The sequence below is a fragment of the Enoplosus armatus genome, chromosome 22 (assembly GCF_043641665.1).
Source record: "Enoplosus armatus isolate fEnoArm2 chromosome 22, fEnoArm2.hap1, whole genome shotgun sequence".
Taxonomy (NCBI): Eukaryota; Metazoa; Chordata; class Actinopteri; order Centrarchiformes; family Enoplosidae; genus Enoplosus; species Enoplosus armatus.
In genome coordinates this window covers 17058896-17084688 of record NC_092201.1, presented here as the reverse complement: position 1 = coordinate 17084688, position 25793 = coordinate 17058896, and the positions used below count along the sequence as shown (strand labels likewise).

The 25793-nt window shown below is 44.1% G+C and overlaps 1 protein-coding gene across 1 annotated transcript in view; it reads right to left on the bottom strand.

The window, feature by feature from the left end:
* Nucleotides 1–25793, bottom strand: part of LOC139305193 (pleckstrin homology domain-containing family A member 5-like) — a 176108-nt gene that overhangs the window by 21074 nt on the left and 129241 nt on the right. Inside the window, exons 8-16 of the mRNA XM_070929141.1 lie at nucleotides 25180–25252; nucleotides 20721–20821; nucleotides 19237–19352; nucleotides 16372–17493; nucleotides 9162–9448; nucleotides 8277–8515; nucleotides 5438–5521; nucleotides 2878–2997; nucleotides 602–655 (exon numbers count right to left, since the gene is read on the bottom strand). Of these exons, the coding sequence (XP_070785242.1) occupies nucleotides 602–655; nucleotides 2878–2997; nucleotides 5438–5521; nucleotides 8277–8515; nucleotides 9162–9448; nucleotides 16372–17493; nucleotides 19237–19352; nucleotides 20721–20821; nucleotides 25180–25252 (2196 nt within the window). The remainder of the gene's footprint in view (nucleotides 1–601; nucleotides 656–2877; nucleotides 2998–5437; nucleotides 5522–8276; nucleotides 8516–9161; nucleotides 9449–16371; nucleotides 17494–19236; nucleotides 19353–20720; nucleotides 20822–25179; nucleotides 25253–25793) is intronic.

The window sequence follows — 25793 nt, the reverse complement described above, 5'->3', positions numbered from 1 at the left end:
ATCAATCATAACTGAATGAACATGATATGTGATTTACAACCAGTTTCAAGTCTCTGCAAGTTGATTTTCATGGCATACTGAACTCGAGTGAAACCAACAACTACCTGCAGGTTAGCTTATCTAAAAAAGCAAGGTATGCATTGGAAAATGGTCAGCAGCAATGTAGTAGAAGGGCAAAAAACAAAACAAAAAGAAAGAAGATAAGATAACAAAAAGATAAGATAAAGTATTGTCCTCTATCTTAACTCCAACTAAAGTCCATACAGAAAAGGCTTTTAGAGCTGCTGAAAGTGCTAAAACTGGGAAAAAAAAGCTAAATCTGCTAATGCAACTTAAAGTTTCAAGATCAGCGGATGGTTTGTTTGGATTAAAGAACTCTGAGTAAACAGAAAAAAAAAAAAAGAATAACAAATAGAGACCGAAATAGAAGCCATGAAGAAGAGCTTATCATAAATGTACGTGCATGTTTGCTGTCTAGAAACAGAAGTAAATGTTAGCTTCCACTAAGGGAGAACTAGAGTAAACTTGATTCAAATTTGGGATTTTGGACTTAGTAGCAGCTGGAGGTGGAGACAGAGAGAGTAAGCTAGGCAGTCCTCACCTGGCTGTCCAGGTAAATAAGGTTCCTCTGGAGGTGATGGGAAAGAACATCAGTCTGCAGTAGCCGCAGAAGAAGGAAGAGGAGAAGAAGAAGAAGAAGGATAAGAAGAAGCAGGAACAGTAAGGCCACGTTTGGTAAGAGATGGACAGAGGAGAGGAGGGAGAGCACAGAGGCAGGGGAAGAAAAAGGGACTCAAACGCACATTTCATAAAAAGAGCAGGTGGAGAATGTGACGACAGAGGACAGGATCATTTAAAAGGCAGCGCGGAACATGTTTCATATGCCTAAACCTTAACCCAAGTTTATTTGACATAACCACAATCTTTCTCTAACCCGTCGCCACGCACAGGTATGGTAGAAAGGAAGAATGTTAAAAGGGGTTTGGCAGATTCGTCCGCTCTCGAGCGCTCTGTGGGGAGGGTCAAACGAGGCCCATGACTTTATCTACAGTCATTCAGCACTGCAGGGAAGGTGCAGCCGGATTCTGGGTTCCCACTGAGGTGCTTTGTTCATAACACTTGCAGTACATGCTAGGTATTTATAGCCAAGAAAACCTCCACTTGTAATGTGGATATGATGTAAAAAGAAATGTTAGAAAGAGTCACTGCTCTCTTCACTTAGCTGGAGCAGAGAATACAGTAATGCAGCTTTTAAGATCAGGAAAAAACCCAAACATATATATATATAAGTGAGCGCTATCACCACGTTACCGTATCCAAAAATCCCAAATTATACAGCATCTAGTCTCAACCCAAAACAATGACAACATGCTGCGCTGCGTGACAATTCTGAAAACTGGCATATCAGACATGCTGACACCTATTATGCGTGCATTCACTGATCAGGTTAACGCGGAAATGAGCGCAAATAAAACTCTGGACTGGTTCATTTCGAAAAAAAAACAGCCCTCCAGTACCAGTACCAGTACCAGTACATCAAGCGGAGGTCCTGGCTCGCACCACAACAGAGACCTCAGGCCGACATGCACGGACAGGAGTAGCGTTCCCATGCAAAAACACACACACACACACACTGGTGCAAAAGAAAGCCCATGAATCCAGGATATAACCCCCCCCCAACATCCCCGCCACACATACGCCTCTCCACCAGCCCACGTGTGCGTTAATGCCAAAACATTACTCCGAAATGAAATTGAACTTGGGGTGTTCACACAGCCAAATGTCCCAAAATACAACAACTGCAACACGTCACGTGACCGTGATATCTATTTCTAACCATTGGTCACTTATTTAGGATTCCCTGGCGCTAAAATCAGAAAGTGCGCCCCCAAATATTTCATATTAATATTGTATTTTGAATGTGTGCCCACCCGTGGACATAGAAAACTGTGTTTGATGTAACTGGTACCAAGAATTGATCTATGTTTTGGTGGACGAGAATTTTTGCTGGACTTAATATCGTCTTGTGGAATAACTTTATCTTTTTAGAGAAACATTTCGTGCTAATTTTCCATATGATATCTTTTGTGGTAAAATACTAATAAAGTTCTGTTCCTAAGTTAAACTCCTACAGTACTTTTGTGTTCCTGTCATATTTTCCTGTATTCATTTTAAGAGGTTTATCAACATGTTCTGTGGTACTTTTTCCATTCAATTTTATTTATACAGCGTCAAAGTTATCTCGTGACACTTTTCATATGGAGCAGGTCCAGACTGGGACTCTTTATGGTTACTTAACCACAGAAGCATTGCTGTAAGGATCTCAGATGGCCATTTGATTAACTAAAGCTTAAGGCACTTTGTAGTGCTTCAGCATTCAGTGTGTTGGAAGGGGTTTATGTTTACGTTAACGTCTGCACCAAATGTTAAGTTGTGGCAATTTATCTGTCGGCTGCAAGTCAGTGGGCCATCAAAGTCCGGAGGATCCACCTGGGACCACATTTTGTGCCGATGCACCTGGTAGATGTCAAGCTATCTCGCTGGGAAAGAGGAAACTGATAGTGCTCGCGGGAGGGTTACGGGACCATGAGCGTCATGACGTTCCACCCAACAGTGGTCGAGATATTTCAGTCTGGACCGAGGGGGCCTTGTGTCGTAGTGTGAGCAGTTTGTTGAGCTCACAGAAGCGTTCGGAACACACCAAAAGCAATTTCCTTTGGAGTAAACCAACAGTCTTACGCTAGGACCCCCCCCACCCCCCCATTGCGGACACCCAGAAGCATACAGAATATGGGATTTTGACTGCTTGGTTCGGGGGAAAGCACAAATGCCTGCATGCACACACACACACACATACTGTGTACACTCAGTGCTGACCTTAGCGTTGGGCCCCTCCATACCCAGGGCCATTAGCTGAGCTACTGTGTGCTCCCGCAGGCTGTTGAGCTCCGCCTGCTGCCGGCGGAGCTTGATCAGCAGCAGGGTCAGCTCCTCGGGCTGCACAGAGCAACACACAGAGGAGAAGGAGAAGAAGAGCTGCCACACTTGACAACAGCGACAACACCCGTCCACTGGTCGAAACATTGATGACATTTTAGAGGCGAGGAGCTACTTCCACAGCGGAGAAAGTCCGGTTGCATATGATGAGACACAACTGGAGAGGGATTTGGGACTGAAAATCATAGGCAAGATGGTGAGGCTTGCATTTGAAATATTCATGACAATTCAAGAAATGTGAGTCCTTTGTTGATACAATTTAGAACATTAAAGAGGACCTATTATGTTTTTCCTTATTTTCTGTCATATATATAATGTTACAGTGTCGGATATTCATACTAAACGTGGCCAAAGCTTCAAATAATATGGGAAAACGTATGTAAAAATAATCAGTGTGAGCCAAAAGCTCAAAAAAAAGTTTTTCAACCGCCGGGTCCATCTGATGTCAGACAGACACGGATGTCCTTATATGGTATCTCTGCTCCAGGCACAGACCAGATGTTTATGTTTATGTCAGCGTCGCTTAGTAACGTTAGCTTTACAGTTTGCCTTTGGAAATTCATCCAAAGACTTCCGGAACTTCTTCCGGAACTTGGCCCGGCCAATCAGAAGAAAGTGGGCTTTCGGGGGGGGGGGGGGGGGGGGGGGGCTTAAAGAGATAGGAGCTCAAATAGCTTGTTTCAGACAGAGGGGGCTGCATGAAGGGCCAGTAGAAGACAAATCAGGACTTTTTTGAACTGTGAATCATGCAAAGCTGCTCTAGTAGAATCCCAAAATGAAAATATAGAGCTGGAAATGAGCAGAACAGGTCCCCTTTAATAGATTTCTCTTGGCCACTACAGGTCCAACCACAAGCTGACGGACACACAGCCCTGACATATTAACGCTTTATGAAGTCGTTCTGGAGATGCAGCACGAGCAACATTAGCAACCAAGTCTGTCAAGCTTTGTCTCCCTGCCGTTTTGGTGCTGGGCAGGTCGAGCACAGTGCATCGATATGTATTTCAGTGCAATACATATATAGTCATACACAACAGTGCAATACATACATATATATATACACATACATATACATTGTTATTGTATTATTTTTTTACTTTTATTTTTCACTTAAATACTGTAAATGTGTATATTTTTATTTTCTATTCCTTATTTTTATATTTTGTACATACTTTTAGCTCTAAATTTATGCTACTTTCTACTCTTGAATGGGAGCACCGGTACTGTACAATTTCCCCCCGGGGATCAATAAAGTATTTCTGATTCTGATTCTGATCGATCAGAGCTCGTCGCCTGCAGTGGGTCTGAGCCAAATGCAAAGTGCCGCAAAAACCAACACATTAAGCTGAAAGGTCGGTGATAGTTACTCTCTGAGGTCATCACTGCGAGTTCACATCGTATGTTGTCATTTGACTGATGGGTAATACATAATATTGATTAGTAGTAAATGTTGATTAGTGAGGCTTTAAAGCTGCACTTATCGATAGTTTTTTATACTAACAATGGCTCAAATGACTAGGTGTAATGTGAGAGGGGTCACTTGCAGTGGCAAACCCACAGAAACGTATCATCCCACACCTCTACTGGCGCGTTTTTAGCCTCTTTAATCTCAATGTTTTGGTTTTTCTCGGCCCGTGAAACGAGGCTAAGTGAGCTAGGGCTGATACCGCATCTGGAGAAAAGTGCAATACAATATGCTGTAGTCTCTGATTTATTACATGTCAGCCATCCGGGTCAAAATATCTTTGCGTTGCCGCCATCTACATTCATTGTACATTGTACTGTCAGTTTAAAAAAAACAAAACAACAACAAATAAAAAAACTGCTAGATGAGGGTAAAGAGCAACTGAGCGATTTCAATTATAGATTTACGGATGGACTGGTGCGCACAAACAAGCGCCTGCAGACACAGACACACACACACACACACACACACACACACACACACTCAGCATATCATTACTTGTGACACAAGGAAATAAGGGAACACAGCCACTGTGACAGAACGGCACGTTGCAAAAGCAGCGTGGAAAATTACTGGGCAAAATTCTTCCCATCAAAACTGCCGAGGCACTCGGCTGCTGTCGAGCAATCACGGTGTTATTCACAGCGTGCTTCAAACCGAAATATCAGTCCTCGCCCTTGATTGCCGTTGCTTCAATTTGAGAGCAAAGACAATTTCACTTGTGCATTGTGTGTGTGTGTGTGTGTGTGTGCTGTTAATGTATAATTACATTGGTCCCGCTGAGACAAGTGGGGAAAAAAACAGCAATAAGAGGCTGCTTAGATAGACGTGTGAGTTGTGTGTCAATGAGTGTTTGAACATCAGCAGAGGCCCTTTTTTTTTTTTTTTTAATTTGCGTGAATGCAAGTGTTTACTGGTAGCAAAGGGAGACAGTGTGGAGGGAGGGGGAGTGTGGGGGCGCACTGTAACACTCACTGTTTTGCCTTGCAGGGACTGTGGAGTGATGGTCTGAGGAGGGACGCCGGCTGCGATGGATCGCCGGTCGGGTGGGTAGCCGTACTGTGGGGGAGAGGGGGTAGGATGGAATGAATTTGACAGAAGAGGGTACGTATCCTTTTCACTCATTTCACTTCAGGTGATCCTGATTCAGTTCAATTAACTCAAAATGAGTGACACAAATATGTTCATTTGTACTGTCAATGTTTAGGTTGGTTTGGCAGACGCTGGGTGTTTCCATTTACCATTACTTTAATCTGTTTCAACCTTAGCTAAACGTGTGTCTTTCGAGTGTTACAGCAGGCTCAATATGTGGACCCGTTGTTTTAAAATCAAATTGAAATGTCTATTTTCTGAAATTACGTGGGCTACTCCACAATCTTTCCATGTAACCCCTTGCAACTGCCGACATACCCCGAAGGGTACGAGCACCATTGGTTGGGAATCACTGACTCAAAGGACCATACCTGAAAATTCACTTTTTGTTCAATCGTCTAAAGATGACCTACACTTGACATGACCGCTGGATTTTTTTTGCCATCTGTTTATTCGTCCCAAACAGCCTATTTAATGTATGTCTGTATAGATATTAGCTGTAGCTAGCTAGCTGCCTTGCACCAACTGATAAAACCAGTCCCGGGCCTGAGTCTGTACAAGCTGCCATTAGGCTTTATCATCCGCAAATACGTCTTCGCATTTCAGAAATGACTGATTAGATGGTTTCAAATCTCTGCAGTTAAATAAGGACCAAAACAGCGGTTTTGGTTTTCAAGGAAAAGGCCAAAACAATGAATCTAATTTCCCAGGTTTTTATCCTGTTTGTTTATTGCCTATGTGGGCAAAAGCACTCAAGGGTCCAATAATCTGGCCTGTTATCTGTTCCTTTTTAAATCCAGAGGTGACCGTGCTTTTGCTGTCGTAGCTCCTAATCTATAAACACTCTGTTGGCCTTAAAGTTTTGGTTTATTTTGGTCGTGCACATTCATTTTTGTCTATGTATCACGCATATGTATGTGTATGTGTGTATACTAGTATTTGCGTGCAGCACTTTGTGATTGTGTTTTTTCAAAGTGCCATATAAATGAAATGATTATTATTAAAAATGATTATAATGCCCTTTAACTGAACTGATGTAACCAAGAGGAACATCGCTGCATCAAAGGAGGAACATTATTAAAATGAGGTAACAATAGGAAACATTTGGTCACAGCTTCATTCTGCTATCTATCTGCCAACATCTGCTTTCTTTGTCAGCAAACACAGAACAATGAATGGACTCAATTAATGTCAGTGTAATTAAATGCTGCTGCTGCAGTGGGTTAAAAATAATTTATTGTATTTAGGCAGGACATTGTTCAACTAAAAAGACAAAAGTAAAATAAACATCTCCCTTAAAGCCATTCAATCTTGTATTTATTCTTTATCCTGCATTTGGGAGCATGCCTCGTTTTTTGCTCTGAAACCCCCTTGTGGGTGAATACAGGCCTGCAGTACCACCATTCCTTCATTTTGCATGATTATAAAATAAGATTTGTTTTGTGAAAAGATTCAGCAGTCTCACACTTTTGTCAGATTTTTGTTTAACTCAGTCATTGAAGGGGCTCTCCTGTGATCTGTCCGTTTGACAGAAATGCTGTTCTTCAGAGCAAAAATCCACTTCACAGACCAAAGAACGTTCATCCTTTTAGCTTTTATAGATTCAACGTTATTACACTTCGGTTCATTGTTTCCTAATCTGAAGGTGTTCTCAGTGGCTTCCTCCCCTCTCTGACTGAATGCCGAGCAGAACATGTGTCGCCCGGTGTATTAATGTGAGCTGTCTGCTGTGCCTCAGAGTAAAAACCTGATCTGAGGTGTCACTGTGACTCATGGTCTGGGGACAGGGATTGGACCTGGGCTTTAGACTTGTGACGGGAGGATTGGGCTCATCCACTGAAGTGAGACTCATTCACTGACTGAAATTAAACTCTGTCTCCTGCCTGACTCCTGGAGAGTCCCACAGGGAAATCAGAAGTAACATCTCTGGACTCTTCAGGCGCACAACAGTGAGTGTTTCAATGGGAGGGAACTGTATTTTGTCTAATTTTCCTCCTCCGGATGAAAAGATAAATGATAGAACTGCAGAAAGAATTTTCTATCTGCGTTAAAGCTCTGTGATTCTCAAGATGGATTCATATTTAGAAGAATACTTCATCTCTGTAATTCAAAAGGGCACTTCCTGTTGCTTCCTGCTGTTTCACTCAGTCCATTGGAAAATCACATGGAGGCTTTTATTAGCAGCTACAGGAAATACATTGTAACTGTCATGCTATATGCTATAGGGTACATTTCTAGCATTTATTTTTCCAGTGGATCAGTTTTGAAATTTGGAGGGAGGAATGTTCAAAGAAGTAATGTGTAATGGTCTTTTTTGCTATGCATTTAATTGAGGGTGAAACTAAATGTTAGTTCGCATTTGGAACAGGAAGTGTCAAAATTAAAGATATTCAGTCTAAAAATATGTATGTACGAGCAAATATTACTTGTGGTGTGCAAGTCTTCTCTGTCTGTACGTGCTGTCATTAGGTTCTATTATCCAGCTACGCAGATGACACACAATTCTATATCTCTGCTACATCTGATAATCCGAGCTCTGTCCACGGAAACTACATTTCATTTATTAGTGAGTCAGTGGCTCAAGACTTTCTCCAGTTAAACAAGCAAAACAGACATTTTGGTTATGCACACATCATATTATTGTATGAAATGTGCTGTATAAATGAAGTGTATTATTATTATTATTATTATTTGAGTTGAACTCCAGTGCCATGCCCTTTACCGTGGCGAGGTGTGTCCTGTGCCGGTGGTCCAGCGTCACGTCCCCCCTGAAGACCGGCGAGGACACCTCGGAGTGGGAGCTGCTGGGGTTGTGAGCGGCCTGCTGGCGAGGAGGGGAGAAGGTGCTGTAGAGGGCCAGGGAGCCGTGAGACGGTGAGGTGGGGATGGAGTGTGCCACGGCGTGTTCAGAGATGTTGCCCATGGTCTTTGTGCTGGGCAGGGTGCCATAATGACCCACAGCTGGAGGCACAACTACAGGAGGAGAAGAGAAAGTCACAGCGGAGTCAGAGGCTTTCCTTTCCCACGACATTCTCTGTGATGGTCATGACATTTGATGCGAAGACGCAACATCTGTCTCTGAGGAAGGAATGCCTCAAGATTGAGAATAGAGAGATGCGTAGCATTTGGTGGTACATATGCACTTGTGTTTTTTTGGTGATATTTTCATTTTAATTAGTTATCAAAAATACAGATTTGAGTACCCAACACAGGAATGTGAAATTACTTGCCCTGATAACATCAATCACATTACAAACATAATCATATTATTGTCAAGCCACTGACTGGGATCACATGAGAGAGTCTTTTAATATATGGACAAGAAAATTGTCCCGAATAGTGATTTACTTACTGAACTGGAGATGGCCATTTCCATGAAGACCCACATTAAAAGTAATCTGATTCAGACACTATTTGTGTTCAAACGTATGCCTTGTTGAAAAATGGTTCCATTGGGATGATGTGACACATAAATATAGCTATTGCTGGCTTTGGGAAAGTGTTACAAAAATGAATTGGCTAGTAATGGCACAAAAACCAAAATACACTGTCACTGCTCTTACTGTAGGACATGAAGTAGTATTATATGCATCTTTGGTATCTGTACCTGTTGGCAGAGCCAGACTTTGCCTGGAGAAGGCCTGCCTCTGCTGCCACTCATACAGCTGCCACATGGTGTCGTCCCTCATCGACCTCCTCTTCTCCACTGTGGTGACGGTGGAGGTGGAGGCCGGACGGAGGGCCCGGTCATAAACGGAGCCCGCCATGCTGCAGATGCTGTCGGGCCTCATCATGCTGTTGCGGGGCAGCGTGCGATAGCCTTCTGGGTAGCGAGGCACAATCTGAGCACGGTGGCTGGGCATGTTCCTGGGTAAGGTCTGGTAGGACATAACACTGGGAGAGGAAACAAGACAAACTGATGAGAAATGAGGACTCAGTAATCACCACAGATCAAGGCTCTTTTCTTTTACCGCCCCCCCCCCACCATTAGAGGGAGATCAGAGGTTAGTTTGTCAGGTTTTGATCTGTATCTGCATCCTGTGTTCGCTCTTCAGGGAAGAAAGAAAAGGCAATTGCTTTTTGTTTGTGTTGCCAATTTGTGAACTAGTGGGAAGCTCTGATATCTAAGTCTTGATCTGAATGCCAGACCACATCAAGGGCCCTATTTCAATCATGCAAGTGCAACGACAAGATGGCTGTCTCCATGTGAGATGTAGATCAGAGGGTGTTGTGATTAATAAATACACTCTCAGTCAGTCACATCACTGGTCTCATTCCTCTGAAACAGCTGAGACAATCACAGTGACGCAGGACGACAACAGCTCAGAATTAACATATTTAGATTTTATCGTTACCTTGGTCCCCCCACCATTATCTTTCTGGTTAGTATCATTTAAAACGATTTGTGTTGCTTCTAAACAGTGGAAAACTCACCGCCTTTACCTGTAGGGCGATATTTGCTTTTGCCAATAGATGGCGGTAGCGGCTTTGGTACATGCGTGACTGGCTGTAAATCCTTGTTTAGAATAAGGAAGTAAGCCCACTCGTTACAGCGGACAGTCCGGATAACAGCAAAGGAAGCCGTTACTTATCCAAAACTGTCTTTTTGATTGTATTTGCGGTACAATACAGTACTCTGGCAGCTGGATGGACATTGCCGTCATTCAGTGTGTAACACGTTTATATGATCGCATCAATCGGGCGCTATGTCAGTCATAATTCTACTGTATTTCACGTTGTAAATGGTTATGTCATATCTTAAAAGCGCTCAAGAATAAAATGTGAACCGCTGAAGACTTTAAAAAGAAAAGCTGGAAGGGAGGCTGTGACTCACGAATCATAACTGACCAGTCTGATGTGGGTTGAAGGATAGGTTAGGTTCGTGTATTACCCTACAAACTCGCTTTGATGATTGCGGTCTTCTTCATTCATGGATCCATGGGTGAACAACACATCTTAAACACACTCACATGCCATATGTTCTGTACAAAATAAATTCCAAAGTTCAGCGGAAGCTAATGGATATTTGGTGTTTTGTCCCTGTAACAAACCTACCTGTGACTGCCATGTCGTAATCCTGGATTCCTTTGGAAGATACCACCTTGTTTGGGCTAACTCAAGACTATTGAGCGCTATCACGCTATCACTTCATGGCCAGTATGGAAAGGGGGAGTGATAACAGCAACCGATAACTCTTACGACACACCTATAATATGTGATTATTGTACTGAGATAGAAAAATCAGAACCTATCCTTTACCGCTCTGCTGCGTCCTGAACAGAAAAAACTACTCTTCACACTTCAAGTGTTTACGAAAAGGATGCATCAAGGTTTTTTTTCTTTAAGGATGATTTATTTGGGCATTTTTGGCTTTATTATATAGAGACAACTGGAGAGAAAGACAGGAAAGACTAAGGACTTGCGAAGGACTAAGGACTTAATGGTACGCACTCTACCAGGCGAACTACCAGGGCGCCCCAAGCATTAAGGCTTTTAATCCCACCCCCTACTGTGAATGCTAAACATTTTGTAATATGGTATTGGTAGCCCTTAGTTGTCATCGGCAGTGCTGGATAATCTGTTTGAATTGCAGTCAGTCGCTTCACTTCACAGAATGCACTGCTAATCAGAAGGGGAGTGTACAAGGGCAAAGGAAACAAAGCACAAGATTTGGTTTCCAAATCACAGAAATATAAAGCAACAAATCACATGTAATTCAGTGGTAAGAACCCTAGAATCCAGACAACAATCCAGTGATGTTCAGACAGGTCAGGTAAGAAAGTACTGCTACAAACGAGCACAGGACAGAGTAACAGAGATCGCTGCGTTTAATGCCATGAAAGACTTCCTTTGCACCAATCAAGGTAACAAAAACACCGGCTGATGTTAAACTTGTGGGTTTGATTAGGGACTTGCTTGACATTTAAGCCTCACTCAGTTACACTTAGCACCCACTCATGCATTTTTATGTGGTTACTTGCAGTGTGGTCACTTCCATTGACCTAATGTAGTGAAGAATAGTGTGCCTTGACATGTATGGTGTGCTTGACCAGGCTTTAATTCTCAAACTACTTTTGTTAACTTCACTTTCACTTTCACTTTGAACTGGGAACATGGAGTAATGAGGCGCTCGTTATCATTACAGCCATTAGCAGCTAATCATAGAATGGGCGCCTTGATTCTCTAGGACTGTGGCATGACCTTATGAGTCCACGGGGAGATATATTACGGTCGCTGTCACTCTGACTGCCTATCACCATTCGTCACCCGGATGGGTAGGGCATCGCAGCCTTCGCTCATCTCATTTAACCTTTGCATTCAGCAGAGACTAGCACCCAGATCTGCATCATCTACATGGTGAGCAGGCAGAGACTGAAGGACTGCACCATGACTGTGCATGTTTTAGTTCATTTGATACAAAATGCAAATACTTCATCAGAATCAGCTTTATTGGCCAAGTATATTTACTCATACGAGGAATTTGCTTTTAATCGGGTATACAGAAATAGACAAGTGCTGGAATAAATATGGAATGATTCGTGGAACAGGTTACTTTATAGAGTGCTGCAGGAATGAGTCCTAAAACCCGGAAATGAGTCAGTAGTTTTACACTTCCGGTTCCCTCGTCTGGAAGTCATTGGGTTTCTCTGAATGGGTTTTTGGTTAGATGCCTGAAATAAGGTCTGTGGTTAACACAAGCTTAAGAGATTTCAACGTTTTGTTCTACGACATAAAACACGTCAGTAGATACATGAATATACATGATACATGAATTTTGAAGCTTTTGCGTGTCTTAAAAATGGCGGTTGCTAACAAGCGGCTACATGAGACCACAGAGGTTGTCGCGGACATTAACGTCTTCATGCCGAACATGGAATGGAGAGCAGGTTGACAGGCCAATGATTATTTCTGCAGTCCTGACTGTCCGTTGAAGTGTCTGTCAGTTCCTGTCCCGTTTGGTGGCGGATCCAAACCAGACAGTGAAGGACGTGCAGAGAACAGACTGGATGACTGCAGTGTAGAACCGGAGCAGTAGCTCCTGAGGCAGGTTGAAATTCAAACACCAGTCTCACCAGGATTTCATGGCCACGGACATCAGGGTGACAGGCCTGAAGTCAATGAATCCTGTCACAGAGGGGTTCTGGCGGACCAGGATGACTTCATACAGTTCAGGTGATCTGTTGAAAGATCTGCGTGAACATGGGGGCCAGCTGGTCAGCACAAGCTTTAAGACAGGAGTCTGACATGCCGTCTGGGCCTGGTGCCTTCCTGATCTTTTGTATCTGAATTTATCATTACTGCCAGCCTCTTTCCACCTTCCAGGCTGCCACTTCATCTCACTGAAACAAGTTCTTTGAGCTCCAACATCTCAGACTTAAGACTGGGCTGATGTACATTAACATTTCTAATGCAAGTAATAACGACCAAATTCACATTGTCCTAATTGTTTGTCTTCTGCGTTTTGGACAACTGAAGCTTAATTCTCACGTGTCAGATTCATGGATCAACATCCCTAACATGTATGAGCGCCTGAGTCCACAATCATTATCGTTAAATGTTTTAATAATCCATCTAAATGGCTTCCAGATAATGATGTCCTTTCTCATATCAAAGATCCAGGTCCAGGTCCAGGCACTACATCCTGCAACCCCTTGACTCCTCAGGGACATACGCAATGGTCCTGTTTGTGGACTTCAGCTCGGCAAACCACCAACACCGTCTTCCCAGAAGCTCCAAACTCACTGTGCCAGCCCCCAGCTGTCAGTGGATCACAAACTGCGATGTATATTTAGAAATGGTCTTTCCCTAAGACCAGTGCCCGAGAGCTTAATGAGCCAGTTTGAGAGGAGAACATGTCTTAACCCAGCCAGTGGTTGGGTGATCAGCCACAGGGGGTCGTAGCTCCTATTCAGGCCTTTGAAGGGGACATCAACACTGCAAAAACATCTCTTTTGTGCTCTAGGGGACTTTATTGATTTTCTTTTTCACTTTCCAATCTCTTTTTTTTCTACATGCACTAAAAATAAGATTTTCCTGCTGATACCAAAAACAATGAAACAGACTCTGAATGCCCTCCAAGTTTTTTGGGAACACTTGGCAAAGGAGAACATGAGAGTTAGCAAGATTATGAATTCATTTCCAGGAATTATTAATTACCAACTGAGAGCTGACTACAGACTGTGTTCTCTGTCAGCGATGTGGGTTTCCTTTCTGACATTTGGAGAGGTCACATTAAAAACACACGCAGATAGAAATGTAAAATGTATCAGAATAATAGGTAACAATGCTTTCAGATAACTTATGATTATATTACTGGAGTGAATATATCTTATATATATATATATATATATATATATATATATATATATATATTTCTTCATGATATTTCATTTTGCCAGCAGACAGTTGCCTAAAGCAAAGTACACTGTAACTTGTTAACACCAAATTGAGGAGTTTTAATTCATCTATTTTTATTAATTCTTTATTGTAAAACATTTCTTTTATAAATGAGTTGTTCACTATAAACCCTGAGTTTGCACACAGCCCACATGTTTTTTTTTTTTTCGGTTCAATGAAAGCTCAATACAATGTTAAATGAGTCAACGCATTTTATCTAATTGAACTGAGGTTCAACATCAACTAAATTGTTGGTTTGCCATTTCTATTAGAAGAACGCCAGCCTTTTCCTGGGAGGCTTAATAGCACAACAACAAAGTAGAAGTGACTGGAAATATTGAGCAACTAAAAAAAGAAGAAGAAAGCATGGCATGGCTGTACTGATGGACGGATGGAATTAGCACATTTACACTGAATTCACCATGTGAACCATTATAGTACAGAATTCACCGCCTTCAATGTTTTTTTACCCAGACTTTATTAGCCCAATGTTCTTGGCTAGAGGCAGGACTTAGTGTTAACAACAATAACAATCAGATCTACAACAAAAGTTCTCTCTATTCCCGTCCTTTGCACAGAGCGCTGATAAAGATGACAAATGTGTCTCTGCAGCGCTCGGCTTGCTCTGCTCTCATTACGGTCTCATTTCCATGACTTATTCATGGCAGCAGAAGGAGAGGGGAAGCTCCGAGAGCAAACGGAGCGCTGCGCACTTCTGTTTTCCGCTTGCGTTCACTCTCGTGCAGCCGGCTAAACGCCAGCTAAACGCCCGGCGCTCCCAACTGAGACACACATCTGTGGTGACACAAAACAACCCCAGCTCCCGGTGGCCCACAAAGGCCAGAGCAAGGACGGAGGAAGACACGGAGAACCTTTTTTTTTTAAAAAAAAAAAAAAAAAAAAAAGGTTTTAAAATCTTGTGGAGGAGCAGAACCTGTCAGGATGAGAGGTCGCCCTTAAATTGTAGTGAAGTAAGAAAGTGCACATCGCGCATGAATGACTGTCTGTGTGTGCAGGGTTGACATATGTGCCGTGAAAGTGCAGTGGGCTGAAAGCACATTTTAGGTTTGGGTTGAAAGGCTCTTTACTCAAAGCCAGAGTCAGGGCGGCCTCTTTGGGAAAAACTGTTGCTTTGAAGATATGGATTTTATGTGGCCTTTATATATATTGAGAAGTCAAATGGAGAAGTCGCTGTGTCTTGTCATTGTGTTGGTATACCTCAGCTGTACATAAACTAGCTCTATACTGTACACAACAACAGAAAAACTGGAACTGTGTGTTACATGTATTAGACAAGTTCAAGATAATGGTCTATTGGGAATTTAGTGAAGAATTAAATTAATGCATTGCAACAATGCAACTTCCTAAGTCATCAGAATAATTAACATATGAATTTTGTCCACTTAGTTGCTAGACCGGCACATGTGAGAGAAAAAGTTGGATGGGTCAACATTGAACAACATATGGGCCAATTAAGATGTGATGAATCCTAGAGATCACCTAAACTTACAGGGAATTCCAATGTACCCTGGTTCCAGAGCTCTGAATCAGGGAGAGGAGTTGGCTGCCCAAAAAGTTCATAGATTTGTCGTTAGACGCTCGCTAAAGGGTTCTTAGAAGTTGCCAAATCTATAGAGAAAGTTGCTGAGTTGGTAGAGTTATGCTCATTGACGACTATTTCCACTGGCTGGAGGAACAACTGCCCTGGTTGGAGCTTTGTAGACGGGATTAAAAAAAGAGGACTTCATTTTCCAACATAGCTAGCTACCTAGCTAGCTACCTAGCAACATGACAAGCACGGTTGAGGTGGATGCAGCTGTGCCGGTGGTTGTAGCCACTCTTAAAGTGGCTATAATCGATATATTTTTTAATAATGTTCTAAATGACAACGTGAAAACAATGTGAAAGGTGTCTCTGGTCGTGATGAACCTACAGATAATAATCAGCTGAATCTGCAGCTCCCCTCCCCTCTCTCTGTTTGCGCCTATTCATTTTGAGTGGGGAAACTCCAACACTCGACCGACTAATGGTGTAACTTCACCACAGACATTCACGTTTATTGGGCTAGCCCCCGCTTTGCTGCTGTCCAGCCACAAAAAGGTAATCCAGTCTGATTATCAGGCTATTTCTAATCCTGCATTTTGTATGTGGTGTAAACTCTGAAGATGCTGAACCTTTCCAGAAAATTCCTGAACAAAGAGAAAGTGAACTGTGACCAAGTGAAATTATCTGACCATATTGGCAGTATTTTTATGTTCTTTGAGACTCAATGACATGTTAGATGTCCCAGTCCTCATAAACAGCGCCGACAAAATGACCTCATCATTTAGATGTCGCAAAACCCAAAATGGTTCCCAGAGAGAGCAGTACAGTGACGAAAGCACACATGCACATGTAAGCACACACTCAGTCAGTCTCACCTCCGGGTGTCATCGTCTAGTCCTCTCGTCCTGTGCGCGCGGACCCAGTGTTCCAGCTGCTGCATGGAGTTGGTCCTGGAAAGGCCCCTCTCTGGCTCCTGGACTGGAACAGGGGACTTTACTGGACCCCCACCCAGGCTGCCGTCTACCTCTGCTGGGGTGCAGTCCCCAGTCTGCTCCCCCGACACGGACCCGGAGCCATTGACCTGCGCTGGTTTTTGGACAATGAGGTTGGCCTGGCCCTGGCGAGATGCAGACACTGCGGCCGCGATGGCGGCGGCTTGAGCCGGCTGCAGCTTGATGCTGCTGATTTTAGTCAGGGACCTCTCTGCACTCGGGTCTCTCTGGAAGCCATATTTATCCCCACCACGGACCGTGGCGTATTTCTCTGCGTCGCTGAGAATAGCGTATTTATCCCCTTCTCGTAGCGTACTGTACTTCTTCACTTCCTTCAGAGTGCCGTATTTGTCCACAACTTGTATGGTACCATATTTATTCTTCATCTCCCTCATCGTGCCGTACCTCTCTGTCTCCTTTAACGACAGCTGTCTCTTCACCTCCTTTTGAGGAACGTATTTCTGTCCATCTTTCTGGAGCGTGTGCCTGTCTCCTACTTTCTGCAGTGCATATTTTTCCCCATCCTTCGTGAGCAGGTACTTCTCTCCATCTTTAGATGGAGCGTATTTCTCCTCCGACGGCGCCACCGTGTACTTTTCGTCCACTTTCTGAACAGCGTACTTCTCCAGGTCCCTGTGAATGGCGCACACATCTCCGTCTTTTCGCAGCAAGGATTTCTCCCAGTCTTTTCGCAGCAGGTACCTCTCTCCATCCTTGTGGAGGAGATACCTCTCTCCGTCCTTCTGAAGCAAATAGCTCACGCCATCTTTCTTCAGTGAGTACCTCTCCCCGTCTCGCTGTAAGGTGTAGTACTCGCGCTCCCTCTGCCCATTATGTGTCTCTGCGTCTTTTTGCCGCTTGTCATCGACTCGAGATAGGGAGTGTTGTCGCACGGGCTCGCGGTTGCGTTCGTTGTTCTGGATCTCGGGCCGGGTTAGGACTCTGTGGTTGAGTAAGTTGTTCAACTCCTGAGGTGTCCGCTGGTCCACTTTCAACTTGTCCAGTCTGGGATGAAAGAAAGAGAGCAATGTGACAAAAAACAATGGACAGAGTTTTCTAAGAGATTTCAAAGATGACTCAAGTGTCAGAAGTGTGTCTGGCAGCCCTTCTATCTCTGTCATCCTTCCTTTTTGGCCTTTCACTTCTTAGAAGTTTCTGATCTCTGCCAGAAACCCATGACAGTGCAGGGACTCCTGGCAAACTGGATCGTGGGTTAATGACAGGGAAGGATTATGGCCGTTAGGGTCACGGCTAACAAACCCAGACTTTAGTTACACCCAAGACAAGTTGTGAATATTTCCCTCAGTGTAAGTGTGATACTCACTGAAAACACTGGATCAAGCACACACTCGTTTTTTTTTGTAACTTTCAGACATTGAATTGCTGAGATCTAGGATAACGGTAGCATCAACAAAGAAAGATGGGCAGTCAGACGATCAGACAAGTTGTAAAGTGATTAACTAAACCACTTTATTTGGTGGTTGTTTCGCGCTCCCTATTTGTGTCCCTGACGGCCTTAGTGTTTAGTTCCTTTTGTTCCTTGTTTTGAGTTTACTTGTTTTGAGGATGGAGGTCTGGTAGTCCAGTTTTCGCGGTTTTTGTTTGTTAGTTTAGTTTACCCATTTCTGTAATTTAGGGGTGGAAGCTCTGGATCTGACAGCCCATTGTGTGGTTGGCCCACACTTCCCCCATTCTTTTGTTATGTTTGGCTTCTGAACCTCGGGAATGACGTCCTTTTTAATATGTTGCTGGTCACGAGGTTGAGCCAGATATCTTGCTGTTTGTGGCCGTAACAGAGGTCAAACTGTTTTAACCAGAAATTAACCGGAAAAGAGACCCATGTGCTACCTCTGTAACTGCCGTAGCTCTGATGTGCAGTTACATTTTGAGGAGGCCCACGTCAGCTACAGCGTAGCCTACAGTGTAGCTATGGAGCCAATGCAGGTAGCCACCATAGGTCCGGCATAACCTCTTGGCTCATAAATATAAATGAATCTCTTTTTACACCTTGGTATACTGATGCTAACAATATCATAACCCATAATGTTGCCACCCTGCATTTTCAACAGTGTTTAACGCTCTGCCAGTGGTTGCACTTTTTTTTTTAGATATGTCGCCGTGTTCCCACATCAGCAGTTAACTTGGTAAGGGCCATGTTATGATTACCGATAAGAATGATAATAGACAGGACTACAAAAATAATAATCTGCGTTTAGAATTTAAACATCAAGCTACAGTATACTTGATGTTGTAAGTATACAGTTTCCAGCCCGAATGATGATGATTCCGGTCTCCTCTAGAGGCTACATGATGTACCAGCTGGGAGGGGGACCCTGTCTGTCCCTCCAGGCTGCTGCTGCTCACTCCTCATCCACACAGTTTATTCAATCCAACAGATTATGGCAGAAAATGTGGGCTATTTTGTTGCTTTTAATTAGGTTCAAGTGCTTCTCCCTTTTTAAATGATGGTTGCGTCTCTCAGTGTAACAAATTAATCGTGAACACGATAAGCTCCTTCATGGAACACAATATCACCCATGACAACAAGCTCAACTGCGCCGTTTTCTCTCCAGTCTTCATGAATGAGAGGAGACTCTTAACAAGGCATTTAGGAGGACTCTAGAGAGAGGATAAAATGCTTCATGAATATTAGAGCACGCTGATCTGGAGAATATGAATGTGTGGTTCCACCATGGAGACTGTGTGTCTCACATCCGTGTGTGGGCATGTCCCCGCGGTGATACCGACCTTCTGACTGGTTCGGAGTGGACGAGGGCAGCGTCCGTCATGACTTTCATCCAGGACTCCATCTCTTTGGCTGTGTCAGTGCAGAAATAATATGTCCGCATGTTGGGGTGAGTGGCCTAGCAGTGTGGGGAGAGAGAGAGAGGGGGGGGGGGGGGGGGGGTATTGACAGTGAGAGAGAGATAAACAGGGGGAGGGTGAGACAATGATAGGCAGAGAGGAGGAGCTACAACAGCAGTGTGAAAGACAGTGTTGGATGGAGACCACGGGATACCAGCAGAGAGTCTTTATATCATTCCTGTTGGCAGAGGAGTTGTGTTTGTGTACGGTATGATTGTGTGTGTGTGTGTGTGTGTGTGTGTGTGTGTGTGTGTGTGTGTGTGTGTGTGTGTGTGTGTGCTCCCTGCCTGCGTCTACATGCGTGTTTCAGCTCGAGTGTGAAAGTATTCAAGGTTCTACTGTGCATCTTGGCACAGGTGACGCTTCAGGAGGCCGACTAACAACTTCCTGCGTGTATGTGTTCATGCTGTGTGTGTGGATGCTGATGAGGCTGTACAGTAATTTGCCACCTTCATGCAACAGTTGAGCATTTTGGGAACACTGCTTATAGACCCTTTCAGTGCAGACGTCACGGTGTTAGCTGGAGGCAAAACAGAGGCAAAAGCCTGGAGGCAAACAGGAATCACCTCAGAGTAGTAGGGCTACATCACCTCCCGAAAATATCATCTTGCTGTGTTGTTTGGTGCCGGAATCCAGTGATGGCTCCAAATTGAAATTTTATCACCTACAAGCTGCCACGGTGAAAAAATCAGAGACAACTATGGTTAAACGCGATAAGGCAAAGGGATCGGGCCAAAAATGCTCGTGCTTGTAGCTCCCACTTCACGTCACGCAAGGTTAAATAAAGTGCTGTCTGTTGTAGGTATGGATAACGTTATGAGTCTAAAGGGTTGTCACGCCCACCTCATCAGAAACTGGGGAACGCATTAGCTCATGCACTCAATTCATCTGTTAAATGTTTTGCATTTCAAGTCTTGTAGGCCTACATGACCATTCAGGACATAGCTACAGGAATCTAAAGATTTAGCTAACGCGTTCCGGGAATTATTCTGCCTCCAGCTAAACTCCGCTCCCACCAAAAAGGGGGTCTATTCACTTTGTGAGATGAGAAGATGGATATCAATCTCATGTCTGTGTTAAGTGAGGATGCTGGGTTTGGTACCATCCTTCCTGTACAGAGACCAGGTGAATATATAACACGTATACTCCAACAGTATCTCACATTTCCCATTTGCTCCTTCAGTCCACGAGCAATGTGCTGGCTGCATGAAGCGTGTGTGTGTGTGTGTGTAGAAATGGGACCAGTCCTTTAAGAGTGTAGCTTCAATCAATAAAAGACAAGAGCATTCAGCAAGCTTCATCAACATCATCACCACTAATAAAAACCCCATTGAAGTGACCTTTTAAGCTAGACACTTGTGTTTTACCTTGAAGGCGTATTTCCTGCTGATGTGGTCATCCACCGACAACATGGAGATGTGAAAGCTGGGCAGCAGGATGCTTCCAAGGATGCTGTCCTCCTTCTCATCTGCACCAAAGAAGAAAGAGCAATAGTCACATGTCAACGTATTAAGAGCGGGACATTTGCATTCAAATCGACCTACGCTAAACTAAGCGGAGTCTGGATCTGGCTCGGGTTCAGCATCATATTAGGCTGCAGATCAAATAAGGGCTGGTGAATCGGTGGCACATAACACTAAATACTCATCGTTAATTTGCTTTAGGTTTGGTTGTCCAAGGTCAAATCACGCGGCAAATAGATGGGGTTGGGAGGAGGTGGAGATTTCTGAGGCTGGTGTTTCCATATTTGTTTGTTGTACTTTAGTTCAGTTAGAGACACACAGATTAGATTAAACAGGATTTTGTGAGGGGGACATCCCATCCCCCAGTGGGAATTATGCCCTTGTTCATGGTCTCTAGGAATGGGAACGTGTTGTCAAGTCTTGCCTTCGACTATGAGAACACGGAGGTCTACCTTTCGTCCGGTCGACAGTGATGATGAACGACTAACAGACGATGACGGAACAAAACCTACTGAGGCTTCCATCACACCAGACAGCGAGAGAGACAGGGAGGGAGGGAGGGAGGGAGGGGGATGGCTGGACATTCTTACGAGCTCGACCCGCTTTTTTGCATGAAGTACGATCTTGTGTGCGTGCGGTACACAGCGTGGAAAACACACACACACACACACACAAACACACACACAGGCGTGGCTGAAGACTCTCAGGCTGTAGCATTCAGAAACACAGCTTTCAAACCCTGATTTATTTATTTTTTTTGTCTTTCACATTTCAGGGGCAAAACAGCTGTGAAATCGTTCCCACCGGACGTCGACTCCTCGAACCAAGTTGATATCTGTTGATGTCACACTGCAGCAACAGTCGAAGGTGATTCGCGTTTGCCTCTCTTGTGCTCTGTATAGCCGCTTCGGCGCTGCTTTGGTGGGAGCTTACCGAGCTACAAACTAACAAGCAGCCCGGTGTCTGCTGCACCAGCTGCAGCAAAAACCTACAGAGCCTCCAGCCAGTGCTGCTGTTTGCTTTAGCCGAGCCTACACGGTGAGCCCTGCAGCTCCTCCGGCCCCATCCCTGCTGCTGAATTATTGAGATAGAGAACACACACACACACACACACACACACACAGAGAATGAGCAAGAAAGAGAGGGAATGAGTAAGCTGTCAGAGAGAGAGAGAGAGAGAGATGCTGTAGGTATACACTGCAGTGTGAGTGGGTGTTTTCTTTTTTTAAGAAGGCTTTTTCAGAACAATTGACATTTCAAGGTTCTTCGCCAGGTTCATCAGGTTTGAGGGTGTTTGTTCGGATGAGTTTCTGACCACAAACGGTGTTTCTGCACACACACATATTCACCTGGTATTAAAATGATCCAGATAAGGTAAAAAAAAAGGCTCGCATTGTTGTTCGGGTCTTCGGATCATTGTTGCCACCTTGCCTCTCTGACCTCTGACCTCGCGATTAGAAAGAGCACTCCTCGCGTCAGAAGATTAGCTAGCTGACTTGAAGGAAAGCGGTAGACGTGGGAGATTCACACCCCTGGAGCCATCAGGAAACTGAACACACCTCGAATCGGTCCGATCTCAGTAAGGATAACGAGAACGCGCCAAAATACCGGGCGTAAACGCAAAGGCGAGATTCTGACTGTTTATTAACCGGATAACGTGTCCCAATACAGAATGCATTTTAATACCGGGTGTAAATGGGGTGAGCAGTGAAGACTCACAACATAATAGGTAACAAGTTTTTTTCTCGTGCAAAAGTAGTCCCAGGGACGGAAGTAGCTCATTACATTTGCTGTAAGTGTCCTCGCCCAAACCCATCCTGTGGACACAGGGAAGGCAATTCATGCTGCCAGTATTATATAATCGTAGCGGAGTCTGTTTTTCCAGTGAGTAGGCTGTGGTGAGAATAATAGAATGATTCGACGTTATTTTGCCGTGGATTTCATACGTTTTCATTGGCTGCGACTGTGTGAGCGCTCGGCTCGGCTCGGATATATGCCTCCACACAAACATGACGATTGACAGACATCTGATGTCTCCAACGTGGCGGTCACAGAGCTGCACTCTACGTTCCAATAAAATGTCTGTGTCTTAATACAAACATCAATCATCATCGAAAATATGAGCATTCGCTGTGTTTCATGTAGGCTACTGCGCCGGCCCGACGAGTGCCGGATCCACATTCCATTCATCCAAGCACCGTTTCGTGCTTGTTTATTTTCCGTTTGTCAAAGTGTGACAGCCCAGGAGGGGCCTCAGCTTACAGATGCATGGAACGCATTTACAGGAAACTGGAAAAAATGCAACTGAATGTCCGTCAAATGAGTTTGCGATTTTTGTGACATCACAACCTTACAGGAAGTCCCGGCGGCTCATTTAAAGGCGCAGTGTCTGAATACGGGCTGTGTTTCATTTCTCCATCGACTGAGCGTTCTGATACTTTCACAGTATTTATACAGCACCCAGACCTGCTTTATAATCACACAAGACACGATACGAGATCTCACTTTCTGCAATATGGGACCTTTAAACTTTAAACTTAAACTTTAAATAACCCAGATAACCTGCTTTATGGGTTTCCATGACAGCTGTAATCATCAGCGTACTGCCTCACTCTGGTAACAATGGAATTATTGGAGTGCTTGTAAACACACTGAATGGATTAATCTCGATGAGATTTGCAGTCGGGGGGATGCTTATCACCCCTGCTCATAAAAAAAGAATTAAGCACAAGTCCGAACTCTAGCAACACCTCCTAAACCTGAGTGACAGGAGGTACTTATAAAGAAAGAATAAAGTGATAAAGCAAGTAGGAGAAAAATGGAGAAAAAAAAGAAAAAAGAAGAGGTTATTATCGGAGCACGTCATTGTCCTTCCCGGGGACGCCTCCTCTCTCTCGTCTCTGGCTGGCTAAGCCAATAAACATCCAATTTTCCCTTGGGTTTGTCATGAAAGCGGTTGCTGATTGCGCTCTGGGAGCGGCTAATTTGTCAATTTATTGAGATGGAAAAATCTCTCTCAAGGGTTTAGGAGGCACGAAGGAGGTACAGATGAGCTTTAGAATGTAAAAGTTCTAAATTAGTGGCGCTGCAGCGTGGGCGTCGCAACTTTCGGGGGAAAGACCACCTTCAACTGGCAAGGGCACTTGACCTCTTGACCCTTAATTGAATCTAATAATCTTGATAAAAACAGCTTTTGTTGAAGCTATACGAGCTCGGTGAAACGTTTAAACAAACTACTTTTTCCAAAGACGTGAGCACCACAAACAGAATTCCATTCACCTCCATTGTATTGGGGTGGAGGCTGAAATCTCTATTGGAAGTTATTTCAAACTCAAAACATGGCTAGATACCACTTGTTGACAAAACATATATATTTTGTTAGATTTCTTCAGAATTTAACCCTTCACAAATGGAAATATTTGAATTACCTTGTGCATAATTTGCTTTGAACTCAGCCTGGCACATTTCGGGTCTTTAAAATTTTTGGGATTCTGACCAGAATTTGCAGAGAACAACATAAGGTGTTGCTCCACCAAAGGTCTCCAAGAGTCTCCAAGTGAAAGACACACAAGGCCGAGGACCTCTTCATTTCCCTCTATTTCTTCCCATATTTCCTGTAAGCATCTCTACAGAGTGCTGCAGGAATGAGCCCTAAAACCTGGGTATTAGTTCGCATTTTTACACTTCCGGCCCCCTCGTCCGGAAGTCAGTGGGTTTTTGGTTAGATGCCTGAAATAAGGTCTGTGGTTAACACAAGCTCAAGAGATTTCAACATTTTGTTCTACGACATAAAACACGTCAGTAGATACCCCCACTGGTGAATTTGGAAGCTTTTTCGTGTCTTATAAAAGGCAGTTTGCTAACAAGCGACTAAATGAGACTTCATGCCGAACACTAGTCCGCCTTTACAGCCTCGTTGTGTTTATTCTCTATATCTATCTGTATTCTCTTCAAAGTGAAGCTCAGCGGTGGTGACGCTGAAGTGATGCGACCGTGCTGTAGTTCGTTTATAGGGAAGTGATTGCCAGGAAACCGGGGCAAATACCAATCCCACAGTTTGGATCAGCGAATCCCGAATCTGCATTCGTTGTGTTTTCCTTCTCTTTAATTTGTCGCATATCTGTAGGTTTGTTACTTGGGAAGGTCTTCAAACATGAGTGGGATGATCCTTAAAATGTAGTTGAATGGGTTTGGGGTTTTTTTGGAACAAAACATGGACTCCACCTGCTCTCACCGTGAATTGCTTTCGATTTGACGATTAAGCACATTGAACTGAACAGCTTGCGTCATAACTTTGGATATGCATGTGTGTGTGTGTGTGTGTGTGTGTGTGTGTGTGTGTGTGTGTCTGTGTGTTCCTCACCGCGGTAGTAGAAGAGGCACATGTCGGACAGAACAAACCACCTCTTCTTCCACAGCTTCATGCCTGTGCTGTCCTGCAGGGGTCAAAGGTCACGGGCCGTCAGTCGGTCAGTCAAACTGTAGTTATTAACGAGAACAATGCACCCTCTCTCTCGCTCACACACACACACACACACAGTTTTTCTTCTCTTTTGATCTCCCCTCACTTCCCTCCTCTTGACACCCTCGCTGTCTCTCCCTCTGGCTGCTTCTATTAACCAGCTTCTATCTCCTCCTCTGAGACAAATTGCTCTGTTTTATCTCTTCATAACGTAGTGACAAATTTGCCTCTGCGGTGCTCGGGGCGGAGGCCTGCGCTTTGTTCTCTACGCTGCCGCTCTGGTTCTTCTTCTTCTTTTTTTTTTTTTTCTTCCCACCCTCCCCGGTGCCGTAATGACTGCAGCGAGAATAACAAAGTTTTTTCCGAGACCATTCGCTCACTTGGGTCTTCAGCGCTGTTTGCAATGTGTCGCGTTCGGGGCCACAGATCCCGAGGTTAGGAGATTTGGGTGAGGGAGCACTTTGCCTTTATGAGCCCCCCCCGGGTGAATCAAAACAATTCGTGTCTCGATGTGA